This window comes from Eschrichtius robustus, chromosome 12 (assembly GCF_028021215.1).
Source record: "Eschrichtius robustus isolate mEscRob2 chromosome 12, mEscRob2.pri, whole genome shotgun sequence".
NCBI classification, from domain to species: Eukaryota; Metazoa; Chordata; class Mammalia; order Artiodactyla; family Eschrichtiidae; genus Eschrichtius; species Eschrichtius robustus.
In genome coordinates, this window is record NC_090835.1 from 46,877,778 (window position 1) to 46,891,380 (window position 13,603).

At 43.0% G+C, this 13,603-nt stretch overlaps 1 protein-coding gene across 2 annotated transcripts in view; it reads left to right on the forward strand.

The window, feature by feature from the left end:
- Positions 1 to 13,260: 13,260 nt before the first annotated feature.
- Positions 13,261 to 13,603, forward strand: part of SNRK (SNF related kinase) — a 62,486-nt gene continuing 62,143 nt past the window's right edge. The window contains exon 1 of one of the 2 annotated variants that reach the window (XM_068559254.1): positions 13,261 to 13,380. In XM_068559254.1, coding sequence (XP_068415355.1) covers positions 13,291 to 13,380 — 90 coding nt within the window. In that variant the 5' untranslated portion in view covers positions 13,261 to 13,290. The remainder of the gene's footprint in view (positions 13,381 to 13,603) is intronic. The other variant, XM_068559253.1, reaches the window with a different exon arrangement.

Sequence of the window (13,603 nt, forward strand, 5' to 3'; positions counted from 1 at the left end):
TACTGCTTTTTAGACACAAGTCAAGTTTTTAGTTCTACATGTGTAAGTCATTTAATTATGTTTCTGTATTTTCCAACCTTCCAGAAAATATTAGAGGTACACCAGGACAGACATTTGGCTATGTCTTACAAGCAACTAACTGTAATGAGTCATATGGACCAACTCAAGTAAATCAGTTCACTTCTCTGTTTCTCAGTTTTCTTTCCCCAAATACATGTGACACAGTATCCCCATTGGTTCATTTATTTGGCAAGTATTTATTGAGCTCTTACTCTGTGCTGTGTACCAGTGCAAGATGCTGGAGCTACAGTGGTGAACAAAATACATGAGGTTCTTGCCCTCATGGAATTGAAATACTGGTGGATATGAAAGCAATTCTCTTGCAGTTTACACTGTGTATTGGCATTTATTCTATGACACCTTGGCTGCAAAGGATCAGTAATCTCCTTGAGGGCAAGACATGGCTTAGAGTTTTCACGTTTGCAATGCTTAGGATGATTGGGTAGCTGGCTCTGAGCCCTGAACATGGTCTTAGGCCCAAGAGTCTCTACTCTTTCTCCTTTTTTAAATGGCCTTTCAGCTGGGGCAGGTTATTGTGGGCGTCGAATATTGGATGACAGGGATAATGAAACTGTTTTTTTCCTCTCAGAACTAACAATGAGTGAATCCTTTTTTAACATAAATATTAAAATATTGAAATATTTGAAATATTCCTTTTTTAATATAAATTATTTAAACTGTTTAGTCCTGAGTTTATAGACATCTGGGGACACTACGTGCCATGTTCATTAAACCTCAGTTGGTTTAGGCTAGTGACTTTTTCTACCTAGTTTACAACCATGATTGGCCCCTGAAATCTGAATTAGGCCCTTTTGGTTGATTGCATGTAAAGTTAGATATTGCTCACTGATGGTAAAAGAAACAAGGCTGTTTTCACTTTCAGTTTGCGTCTGGGTACTTTCTGGCCCTTCTCTTGGCTCTCAGTTGACATACATACTCCATTTACCTCGAATAGCTGAGAGTGTACTATTTAGGAAGCATGGGGAGTATCATGAATAACCCACACCCATCCTCCTTACTACAGATTGAGATCTACTAATTAACCACGTCCAGGCACAGGGGCCTCTGTTGGGAGGGGCCCCGAGTACCGACTGGGGCCCAGGGTTTAGTCATCTTCCGGCTGAGTCAAGTCCCCGTGCGCCGTAAGCGAGTGTGTAAGTGTCAGAAAGGAGGACTCAGCTCTTGCCAGCTGTCTTTGTCACTTTCAGCACTATCCACACCCCCAACTTTTCTCTATTCAGAGGGGCAGAATAGAGGACTAAAAGAGGAGGACAAGTAAAACCTCAGCTGGTCATTCCAGAGGTGGTGGCTCGAGAGAAAGAGAGGGAAGGAAAACAGGGAGACATGGTGGGTGCCTGCAAAATGCATCCCACTTCTCCTATCCAATCTTTCAATCATTTTCTGAGGACTAGGGGGTTCCTCCCATTTCAGCATTATTCTTTTAAGTTAAACTTTGAGGACAAAAGGTATTTCTTGAACACCTTAACAAGCAAGATGGTTTAAATTTAGAGTCTCAATTACTGGACATTTGACTCTTGAAAGCCATTCATTTGATTACTTGTATATTCACAAAGCAAGTGTTTATGGAGGAGTTACCATGCGCAAGGCACTGGGGAAACAGTGATGAAAGACAGTCTTTACCTTGGCAGAGCTTGTTAGCTACAGTGAAGGTAAGAGAAAACTATGAAAGTGTGTTGGAAGAGCCATGTCACAGGACCTGTGACTTGCTATGGAAACACAAAGAAGGCCACCCAATCCAGTTTGGGGGTGGGGAGGTCAGAGGTTGTGACATTGAAGCTAAGACCTGAGGGACATTGAATAAGTAATGAACGTGGGAAATGAATGTCTAGTTGGCTTTCCATCACTGTGGTTTGTAACTCTGGGGAGTATCAGAAAAAAGAAAGGTCTTTCCTGAAGGTAGGCTGCATGGAATACTTGAGTATGAACCTCTGGCCAAAGGCTGGCTCAGAGTGGTCAGCAAGGCTCAGAGAAAACCAAGGTCAGTTTCAGTTAGGAGTGGATTGCCCTGCATGCCACAATGTATGCCCATGACTTTGGGGCCCAAACTTAAGAAACATTAAAGATATTTCCTGGTTTCCTTTTCTTGACTCAGCTGGAGGAGAAATAAAGGAAGAGTTCATAGTTCTGGAAACATGAGTGCTAAGGATTTCACGTATTGTCGTTATTATTAGAAGCAAAACCTTGTTATCTGTGTTATATAATTACTTATGATCTTTCCTGCCTAAAACAAATTTGGGTGATGTCTTCTGGAAAGATACAAAAGTGTCATGGCATAGAACACCCTGAATTTGTTATGAGAATTGGGTTAGGGGAGCACTGGAAATGGCACATTGGGCCCTGGTAGAGGAAGGCTCCTCCCATAAAGAGGAAGACTTCTGGAATCAGAAATGAGATTCAGAAGTAGCCCTGGGTTGGAACCAGAAGGTATAAGTTCTCAGGAATGGTTCTGATTCTGAAACATTGCAGTCTCAGCCTAGAAACTTCAACCCTTGGGGTGTCAGACTCCACAGGTGTAAAACATAGAGGATTGGGTTCTGTTCATATATTCCCCGGATATTTATTGAGCACCTACTACATGTTAATATTAGCCTATTAGAGAGAGAATACTAGGAAGTGATTCTTGGTCCCTGACTAAGAGTGGGAGGGCAGGAGGATGGCTCACAGTCTGGTGGAAGAGAACAGACAAGTTATTAGATGTCAATGACAAAGCAAAGTTCTCTTGGGAACATCCGAGAACATATGGGAACCATCCTGGGGAGGCCCACAGGTGGACAAGAACACAGGTGTTGGGTAGGACTAGCATCTCTAAAGTACCCCTGAAACACTGTGCTTTAAATTACAGACACATGACATTGCTTTATATTCTCATTTTGTGATTGTATCATTTGTTTTCGCTTTTATGAAAATAACACCACGAAGGAAGGAAACAGAATTCAGGGACTTTGACAGGATTTTCTTTTTTTAAATTGCTTTCTCATTTTTGTTGCTATTAGCATCTAGAATGCAGGAAAATCCAATTAAAGTAATAATTTCAAAAAACAGTTTATCCAAAATGTTATAGGTAAAAGTGGAGGAAAAAATACAACGAACCCCTTTGTGGCTCACCTGATTCTGTTTCCTCTGTACCCTCTCCCCACCTCACCACACACAATATTTGTTTGCTTTTGCTGGAATATTTTAAAGCAAACTCCAGGCATCATTTCATTTCATCCATAAATATTGCAGTAGGTATTCTATCAGGGAAGAACTTTTTCAAAATTCATAACCACAATGCCATTATCATGTGATATAATACCTAGAACATACCATATTTTCCTGATTAACTCAATATTTTTCAGTTGTTTCTTTCAAATCAGGATCCAAACAAGAACTACACATAGTATATGATTGAAAGGACTCTTAAGTCTCTTTTATTCTGTGATGGTTTTTCCCCCTTCCCCATTATTTTTATGCCATTCCCTGAGGAGGGGGAGAAATGAGTCATTCATCCAGTAGAATATCCTACATTCCGGATTTGGCTGGTGGTTTCCTCCTGGTGTCATTTAACTTGTTCTTCTATTTCCTGTAAACTGGATTAGATTTTTTTTTTTTTTTTTTTTTTGGCTTGAAAACTTCATAGGAGATGCTGTGTACTATCTGATGTATTACATCATGAGGCTGATTGTCCCATTTTAAGAGATGTGAAAATTGATCAGTGTGGGCTCAGGTGTTATCAGCATGGTCCATCCAAAGTTCCCTGTCAACCTTTTACCTAATAGTTATTGATGATCATTGGCTAGATTCTTTATTTCATCAGGTGTTCCCAAGTGGTGGTTTTCTGATTCTACTATTCTTTCTGTCTTTATCAGTCGTAATTCTTCTATTAAGAACTCCTGATCATTTCTTTGGTTTCTTTGAAATACAGTTCAAACAAGGTATGCAGAATAAATGCTTGGTTATTTCCCTTTATCTATTTTTAACTCATTTTAATGCATTGTAGTCACTGTTTTTTGATGCTTACATTGTCCCCTCCTTGGCTAGTGAAAGTCCCTTCAAGTTGACCTTTATGTGTTTTGACCTGACCCTAGTGGGATTTGATACCTCCTTGCTTTTGAGAATAAGTGTGCACAGCTACTTTCCGATGTAGTAACTAAACTTGGAAAACCCTCACTGGCCCTCCGTCCTTTTTTTTTTTTTTTTTTTTTTTCCTATCCATGACAAGTAATGGTTTATATTAGTTGTATCAGTTAGGAATGCTTTCTGCTATAAGTAAGCATAAAGAACAAACAGAGTTTTCAATTTTTGCACAGCACAAAAAGTCTGGAGCAGGCAGCTGTTAGCATTTGTTCAGCAGCTCATGAGGTCCAGAGCCAGCATCACGATGATTCTCTTGGCCTCTCCTTCATGGTTGCAAGATGGCAGCTCCTGCTCCGGGCATCACGCCCACAGTTGGGGCAGGAAGAAAGGAGAAGGCCAGAGCCAGCTGCAGCTGTCCCTTTGTATCAGAAAAGCAAAAGCAAGGGAGGCTGGGAAGTGAGCAATTCATTTTGCTGGTCTTTAGAGTCAAGGCAGGCAAGGGAGCGGGGGTTGAAGTGAATCTAGGGCTACTATTTCTGGGAGAGTGATCTTGAGTCCTGAACCAACTTTCCCTATTTGCTTTTATTTTTTATTTTCATGTGAAGTGTAACACTCCTAAATTTGGAAGCGGGGTGGGACAGCTAAAAAGAATTGTGAGTTGGCAATGAGGAAAGCGTTATTTGCAAGACTGCCCTAAGGAAATAAGCGCCAGCCACTTTGACATCCATGATGGTTCAGCATGGCTCCGTTCAGTTACCAGATGCCGACTCCAGGGCCAGGGTCCGCGCTGCCAAGTGTCCTGTCTCCTCACGTGCGTGAGGGGACAGACCAGTCTCACCTTCATGAAGACAGACGCTGCTTTTGAGCTGTAGTGATTCCCTCTGATGCCTGAATACCTTGTGGCCACACTTTCACCAGAGGATGCCCAACCTTCACACTGTTCTGGCACAGACCAGTGTCAACCTTCAGCCAGCACTCTGTGCTGACGTGGAAACACTGAGCTTACTCTGCACTGACTGATACACAGCTGCTGCCTGGGGCCTCGGAGTCCTGCGGCCTTGGTCATCCCGGGTCCTCCCTGAGGAACTCACCCACCGTGCTCAAGACCTTCTCACGTTCCAGCAACTGAGGGCTAAGGCCCGGCCTAGTGGGGGCCCGAAGACCCTTCTCTGAACAACACTAGGGCCATCCATTCTGTGTCCAAACATTTAGTGGTCACGTGGCTCTGATTTTTAAATATTTTGAATCTCTCCCATTGGAAAGAATACTTGTTATTATTCCCACTGGTCATTTCTCTTGACTGTGCATGGTTGAAGGGCAAATGGGTAGTTAATGATAACCAACTCAAGGAAGAGAGGTGGATTAATTCCATCACTGATAGTCTTGGTTTCCTCAAGGCTAATTAATAAGTCATTTGATAGAAAACTCGAGCTACTTTGATACTGGGATTTTTTGGGTTTTTTTTTAGTGTTTATGCTGCAAGTGAAAGAAGCCAGACACAAAAGAACACACTCTGTATGATTCCATTTATTTTTTATTTTGTTTTATTTTGTTTTATTTTATTTTTTGGCTGTACTGCGCAGCTTGTGGGATCTTAGTTTCCCAACCAGGGATTGAACCCATGTCCTCGGCAGTGAAAGCGTGGAGTCCTAACCGCTGGACCGCCAGGGAATTCCCTGTATGATTCCATTTATATGAAGTTGAAAAAGGGGAAACACCCTTGGGGGGAATGCTGACAGGGAAGGGGCATAAGAAAGCTTCTGGGGTGCTGGTCTTGTTCTTTTCTAGGATCTGGGTGCTGACACTGCTGGTCACTAACCCAATATCCATCCTCTTCTTTTCTCCTGTCGGAGCCCTGACATCCTTGTTGAGGCTGGGGTGACATGTGACAAGCTGAAAACCACATTTCCTAGCCTACTTTGGAACTAGGGGTGGTAACATGACAGACTTTTGGCCAATGAGATGTAAGTGAAAGTTGATGGGACTTCCAGGAAATCTCCTTCAGGTGGACAGGCTCTGTGGGCCTGTTGTAACTCTATGTTTAACATTATGAGGAACTGACAAATTGTTTTCTGAAGTGACTGTACCACATTTTACGTTCCCACCAGCAATGTATGAAGGTTTTTATTTCTCCTCATCCTTGCCAACACTTGGCATTATTAGACTTTAAATTATCTCTATTCTAATAAATGTATGGTGGTATCTCACTGTAATTTTAATTTGCATTTCCCTAATGATTAGCGATGTTGATCATCTTTTAATATTATTTTTAGCCACACAAATATCTTCTTTGGTGAAAGGTCTATTCAAATCTTTTGCCCATTTTTAACTGGGTTGTTTGTCTTATTGAGTTGTAAGAATTTTTGATATATTTCAGATACACGTCCTTAATAAGATACATAATTTCCAAATATTTTCTCCCAGGCTGTGGCTTGTCTTTTCATACTTTAAATGATATCTTTGGAAGTGCCAAAGTTTTGAATTTCAATGAATTACAATTTAGCAAATTTTTCTTTTATGAATCGTGTTTTTAGTATCATATCTAAGAAATTTTTGCCTAAGCCAAAGTCACAAAGATTTCTTTCCTGTGGTTTGTTTTTTCAGGTTTTATAGTTTTCAATTTAACATGTAAGTCTGTAATTGATTTTGAGTTAATTTTTATACATGATGTAAATTTTTTAATTTGTTTAACTTTTGTGTATAGATACCCAATGGTCCCAGAAACATTTGTTAAAAAGAATATCTTTTCACAATTAAATTCCCTTGGCACCTTTGTTGAAAATCAATTTACCAAAAACATAAGGATTTTCTGGACTTTCTATTCATCTCCATTGATATATGTGTCTATCATTACACCATTGTGACACAGTCTCAACAACTATTATTTTATAATAAGTTTTGAAAATGAGTAAAATATTGCAGCAACTATGTTGTTGGTTTTCAAAATTGTTTTGCTATTCTAGGTAATTTGCATTTCCATGTAAACCTTAGGATCGGCATGTCAATTTCTACCCCCCCAAAAATTGATTGGAATTGTATATATAAATCAGTTTGGGCAGAATTGCCATCTTAACAGTAGTGAGTCTTTCAATTCATGAAAATGGTATATATCCCCATTTATTTAGATCTTTTAAATTTTAGTGAGCAGTGTTTTATAATTTTTACCTCTTACACATCTTTTGTTACATTTATTTCTAAGTATTTTATTTTTAGTGCTATTGCAAATTACATTGTTTTCATTTCATTCTTAGAGTGTTCATTATCAGTATGTAGAAATATTGGTTTTTGTATCCTCTGACATTCTCATTTATTAGTTCTAGTTGGTTTTTTAAGATTCGCTAGTAGTTTGCAGATACAGGATCAAATAATTTGCAAATAAAGACAGTTTTATTTCTTCATTTCCAAACTGGATACCTTTAATTTCTTTTTCTTGTCTTCTTGACTGGCTAGAACTTCCAGTGTGATATTAAATAGAAGTGTTGAGAGTGGACATCCTTGCTTTGTTCTCAGACTTATGGAAGACACCTTTAGTCTTATCGCTAGTAAGTACGATGTTTGCTGTAGGTTTTTTCTTAGATTCTTTTTTATCTGTCTGAAGAAATTCCCTTTTATTTGGAGTTTGTTGAGAGTTTTATCATGAATGAGTGTTGAATCTTGACAAATGCTTTTTCTGTATATATTAACATGACCAAGTATATTTTGGCCTTTATTATATTAATATGATGTATTGCATTAATTTTGAGATGCTAAATCAACCTGGCATTCCCAAGATAAATCCCACTGGGTCATTTTTATATGTTACTGGATTTGATTTTTGTGTTTATGCTCATGTGGTATATTGTCATGTCTTTGGCCTCAATGAACGTGGAAGTGGATCCATTTCCAGAGCCTCTAGATAAGAGCCTAGTCTGGCCAACACCTTAATTTGAGCCTTGTGAGACACTAAGCAGAGAACCCAGTCGAGTCTGCCTGGACTTCTCACCTATAGAACTCTGAGTTCGAAGCTGAGAACTTTGTGCTAATTTGTTACATAGCAACAGAAAACTAATACACCAACTTTCTCCAGTTTTCCTCTGCCATAGCTAGAAGTCCTGCCTCATGGCAGAGTTAATTTTGAAAAAAATAAAATAAAATCAAGATTTCTGGTTTCAAAAAAAAAGATTTCTGGCTTCTCTTGAAAAATGGGAAGACCTTGCAACTTGAGATTTGAATTTCTCACATGTCAGACCATCAGCAAGAGCTGGGTAGTGACTCTCCCCATCTTCCTTGTTAGCCAGGGTCTAGATCCTCTGATTTATCTGCTCTCGCCCTTCACCCTAGACCTACATCTCCAATTACAGGCCTGGCCCGGAGACATCTGAATCTGTAACACCCCTGATCAGCACATGCCCAACTTATAGTAAGTGTTCAGTAATTATCTGTTGAAGGAGTGAATCAAACCACAAAACAGGCGACATGTGGGGGAATTTTACATAAGAGCACGTGAATGGACATTTGGGATGGCCAAGGCTGAGGACACCATACCCTCAGTGCACTTTGGAGATATATGTAAATATTCACAGCAACATTATCCATAATAGCAAAAATCTGGAAATAAATGAAATGTTCATTACCTGGTAAATGGATAAAGAAAATCTAGTGTATCTGTCTAATGAATACTATTCAGCAGTAAAAAGGGATGAACTACTTATACATGCTACAACATGGATAAACATTATGCTAAGTGAAAGAAGCCAGACACAAAAGACCACACATTGTATGATACCATTTAAGTGACTTTCTAGAAAAGGCAAATCTGTAGAGATGGAAAACAAATCACTGGTTGCCAAGAGATGGAAATTGGAGTGTGATTGACTGCAAATGCACAGGAGAAAACTTTTGGGGAGTGATGGAAATATTGGGGTGGATCGGGGTGATGGTTGCATAACTTTATAAATTTACTAGAAGTCATTGAATTACCACGTATTAACGGTGAACTTTACGGTATGCAGATCATACCTCAATAAAACTATTAAACAAAACCATTAACTCTTCCAATTTTAAAATGTCCTTGGGAATTCCCTGGCCGTCCAGTGGTTTAGGACTCTGAGCTTTCACTGCTAAGGGCCTGAGTTCAATCCCTGGTTGGGGAACTAAGATCCCACAAGCCACAGGGCATGCCCCCCACCCCCTAGAAAAATGTTCTCAACTAATTCAAATTCTTAAAGGACCTTTGTGGAAAAAAAAATACCCCAAGTTTATGGCACAAGCCCTTGGGCTGCCTACTTGCAACCCCAGTGCTAAGCTGCATGAATAGAAATTTGAATAAAATAAAATCCTTGTCCTCCGGGAGTTCAAGATCCAAAGGGAGAAAATGGAACAGTAAACAGCTACAAAACACTATGATAAATATTACAAGCAGGATGTGCAGGGAGGTTTGGGTCCAGAGAATGCCTGGCTCTGACTGAGCAGGGATGGGGGTGCCACAGATGAGGCTGGACACTCAAGTGAGGTTTTGAAGGGTTCAGGAGATTGCAAGTGTAGAAAGTGGAGAAAAGGGGTGGGTGACATTTCCAGGCAGTGGGAACAGAATGGGCAGAGGCTCGGAGGTATGAAAAAGCAATTCCCTTTCTGAGAACTGAGAAGGTTGGAGATGTGGTTCACCTGGAGATAAAGAACAGGAAAGGAAGGCAGGGGCCAGATTGTGAAGGGCTTGGCAGGCAGTGTTAAAGTCTTTGGACATAAGATTAAGCAGAATTTATTTGTTGGAGGAATATGGGCATCCTTCTTGTGGCCTGAATTAAACTTTGTATATCTTGGAAACATCATACACTAATTTAAAAAATATCCATTAATATACTGCTTATCATGTGCCAGGCACTGTTTTAATACTTTATATAAACCACCTTAATCCTATCAACAGTGATTCTCAAATTCTAACCTGCATCAGATTCACCTGGAAGTCTTCTTAAAACAGAGAGTTTCTAATTTAGTAGGTCTGGAGTGGAGCCCGAGAATTTGCATTTCAGTCCAGTTCCCAGCTGCTGCTGCTGATTTCCGGGGAGCACACTGGGAGAACAACGGCCTTACACCCATCTTATAAGAAAGATATCATTATCATCACCATCATTCCCATTTTACAGAGGAGGAAACAGATGGAAGGTTAAGCAATCTGCCCCCAAGGCCATATAACTCTTGGTGATGGGGCTGGCAGTCAATGCCAGGCAATGTCTGCCGTGCTTCCCAGTTCACAGGTTGCAAACAAACAGAGTTAAGGGCTGGCATTTTCAATCCTTCATTGCAACTATCAAAAATATATTACACACATACACACACACAGTCACGCACAGGCCTTAACTGACATCTGAGATAAAAGAATTAGGGATGCTAACTGATGCCAAGGGAGTAGTGAGGGAAAGTCTTTGAGAAACCCTTGAGTCCATTCCAATGAAGTTTTATTTTGGTCCTACTGGATGAAGCCAGGATTCAGATATGCTCAAGTATCAATGCACAAAATGACTAATTAAATACGTAAAAGGAAATCATTAAATGTCACAACTCAAAACTGAAACGTACATGAGTCCTCAATCTCTGTTGTTTTCAATATATTTATTTTAAATGTTTTATAAATTATGAAAATTAACAATATCTAGAGAAGATAACCTTGCTATACATGCTGCTTTGGGGGGGTAGTCCCAAGAAGAAAATGGCAATTCTTTCATGAATCGGCTTGCTTTTCACATCTTGATCTAATTTGTAGCATCTCCCTGGTTGCCTTCCAATAAACGACTTCTTCCCTAAATTGGTGGCATTATGTTATTTCTGAGATCTGAATCACAGAGACTGTAGTCCAAGCCTGCATGCTCCATCTTGTCGTTTGTGTAGAGTGCTGTATATCTAATTAAAGCTTCTTACAGGTCCATAAAAAGACCTAACATTAAAAAAGCAGTCTGGTTTGGAGAAAGCCCCAGGGCAGAATGAAGGAGGGGGTTCTTCATTAACAATAAACACATTTTCTTGAATTGAAAGTTAAGCAATCATATATTAATTTGTACTTGAGTATTTTTAAATGTTGCCTAAGCATGATCAGATCATGTTACCACATTGATGGTGCGGGACTGAAAACGGGTCACGTTCTTGCCAGCAACACTCCAGCTTCCCAGGAAACACTGGGGATGAATAAATGATTTAGCACATGGCCAGGACTGCAGCCCTCTCTCTGGAAGAGAATTTGAGCCAACTTGATTTAAACCAAGGTATTATTCTATTCCTTTTCATTTATTGTTTTGCTATTCTTATGCCCTGTTGCCCTTATAGAATTTATTCAAAACCCGAGTTACACAGCAGCAATATAAATACTCTATTTTCCAAGGGCTTATCTACTAAGGCCATTGTTTTGTGATTACTGTTCTATCTCAGGGGCTACAGACCTGGCACGGAGGTCTTCAACCACTGGAATTCCCTTGGGAGACCATTAGCGGGGTATTTTTTTCCCTTTACTTGGTTACAGGGTTCCCTGAATAGTGATATCTCCCTAAGGAGAAAAGTGCAAGGACTTCCCATTTGTCAGTAACAAAGGAATGAATTCCACAAACCAAGTTAGAAGCTCTTGCTTAACATACTGCTAGAGTTAGAATGTCAGTATCAAAGTGAGATTATTCTTTTATGATCTTTTAAAGCCAGTGTTATCCCAGAGTTGGGGCCTTGACTCAGCCCTGAGGGGCAGAGGCCCACCTGAGGCCTACAGCCCCAGGCTTTCCCCAGCCAATGAGATCCATCACCCCATGCCAGAGCCTTAGGGTAACTGGGAGTCCCCCTTTAACCTTCTGTTATTACCCTGAGGGTCTGTACCTCCCAACAATCCACTCTTGCTTCCCAGTCATCTTCAGACATGCAAAGTGGATGCCAAGGAGACAGTCTGAAAAGAAAAGGCTTCTGACACTTCCAGGTCAGCAGAGACATTTGCTAAAGCCATCTAGATTTTTCTTCTCTGTCCAGTCAATTTAATCAAACTTGGAGCATCTAAGCAGCTCCCGCCTCCCCCCACATTGTGTCCTTCTTTGCTAGGGGTCCTTCCTTGGGGGAGGGGTGGAGAGCAGGGAGAATCATTAAGGGAAAAAGCAGGTTGGAGAAATCTGGCATCTGGCTTGTCACTCCCTTCCAGAAAACCCGGAGAGCTGATCTCCATTGCGCGCCAAGCTTCCAAGGGTGGGAGACGTGAGCCCCTGCCCCTGTCTCCCGCCCTCCCAAACCCTCCTCTCCGGCGAGCGCGAAGTTCCCTTCGGGAGCCACCGGCCTGGTGACCATGCCGCTGTGCACAGTTAATGCCTGGAGTGTTCTGAATCCCTAACTTAACATGCTTTAATACTTCCCACGACCTTTCGCCTGTCCACACTTTTCCAGAGGAGGCAGCCTGGCCAGGCAAGGGTCTCCCGCTGACCTTTAAAGCCAGCGCTGCATTCGGATGCTGGGCTTTTTCTCTTTTTTAAAAATGGCAACAAAATCAACAAAATTCCTTCAAATTGGGTTCCCAAAGAGAAGAAACTGTAAAGAATATGTATGTGTATACATGAATGTATATTGAATTTTTTCCCTTTCTTTGCTTAAACCTGGGCGGGAGATGGGAGGAAACTTTAAAAGGGTAAAGCGCCTGGCGCCCTCGGCCCCACGTCCCAGGACCTAGAGTCTGGTGAGGACGCGATCCCTTCCCTCCGATTTCCCCCGACGGCTCGCGCTACTTTTCTGGGCCATTCTCCCATGTCCCTAGTGCTTCCTTCTTCATCATCCCTTCTGTTCGGGCACCTCGCCCTCTTCCTACCGCCAGCCGCAGCCCAGACTCGCTGGGGTCGGGATGACGCCAGGATGCCCTCCAGCAGCCCGCGCGCGGTAGCCCGCAGGTGCTCCCCGCCCCGCCCCGCCCCGCCCCGCCCCGTCCCGTCCCGCCCCGTCCCGTCCCGTCCCGTCCCGTCCCGTCCCGTCCCGCCCCGCCCCGCCCCGCCCCGCCCCGCCCCGCCCCGCCCCGCCCCGTCCCTCCCTCCCCGCGGCCCCGCCCCGTCCGTCCCTCCCTCCCTACCCGCGGCCCCGCCCCGGCGCTTACGTCACAGTGACGCGCGCCCCGCGCAGGCGCAAGTAGGTCCCCACCCCCTCCTCGCGGCCGGCCGCCCGTTCGGTATTATGATTATCGCTGGGTGCGGGGATTCGGCGGCTGGGAGGGAGTCGTCGGCGCCGCGGCCGCTGCAGACAGACGCCCGCCTGCTGGCTGAGGTAGGGGCGAACGCGGAGCGCGGCCGGGCGCGGTGGCTGTGGGCGGGGGTCGGGCCGGCCTCCGCCGCCTAGTCGCCTCCGCCGTTGCCGGGCGCCGGAGCCGGGCTCCCGCCGCAGGCGGAAAGTAAGTTGCGCGCTCCGCGCTCCCCGCGCCGGCCGCGTCGCGCGCCGGGGAGGACGCGGGGCCCCGGCTGCTGCGGCCCCGTCCCCGCGCGGCGGCGGC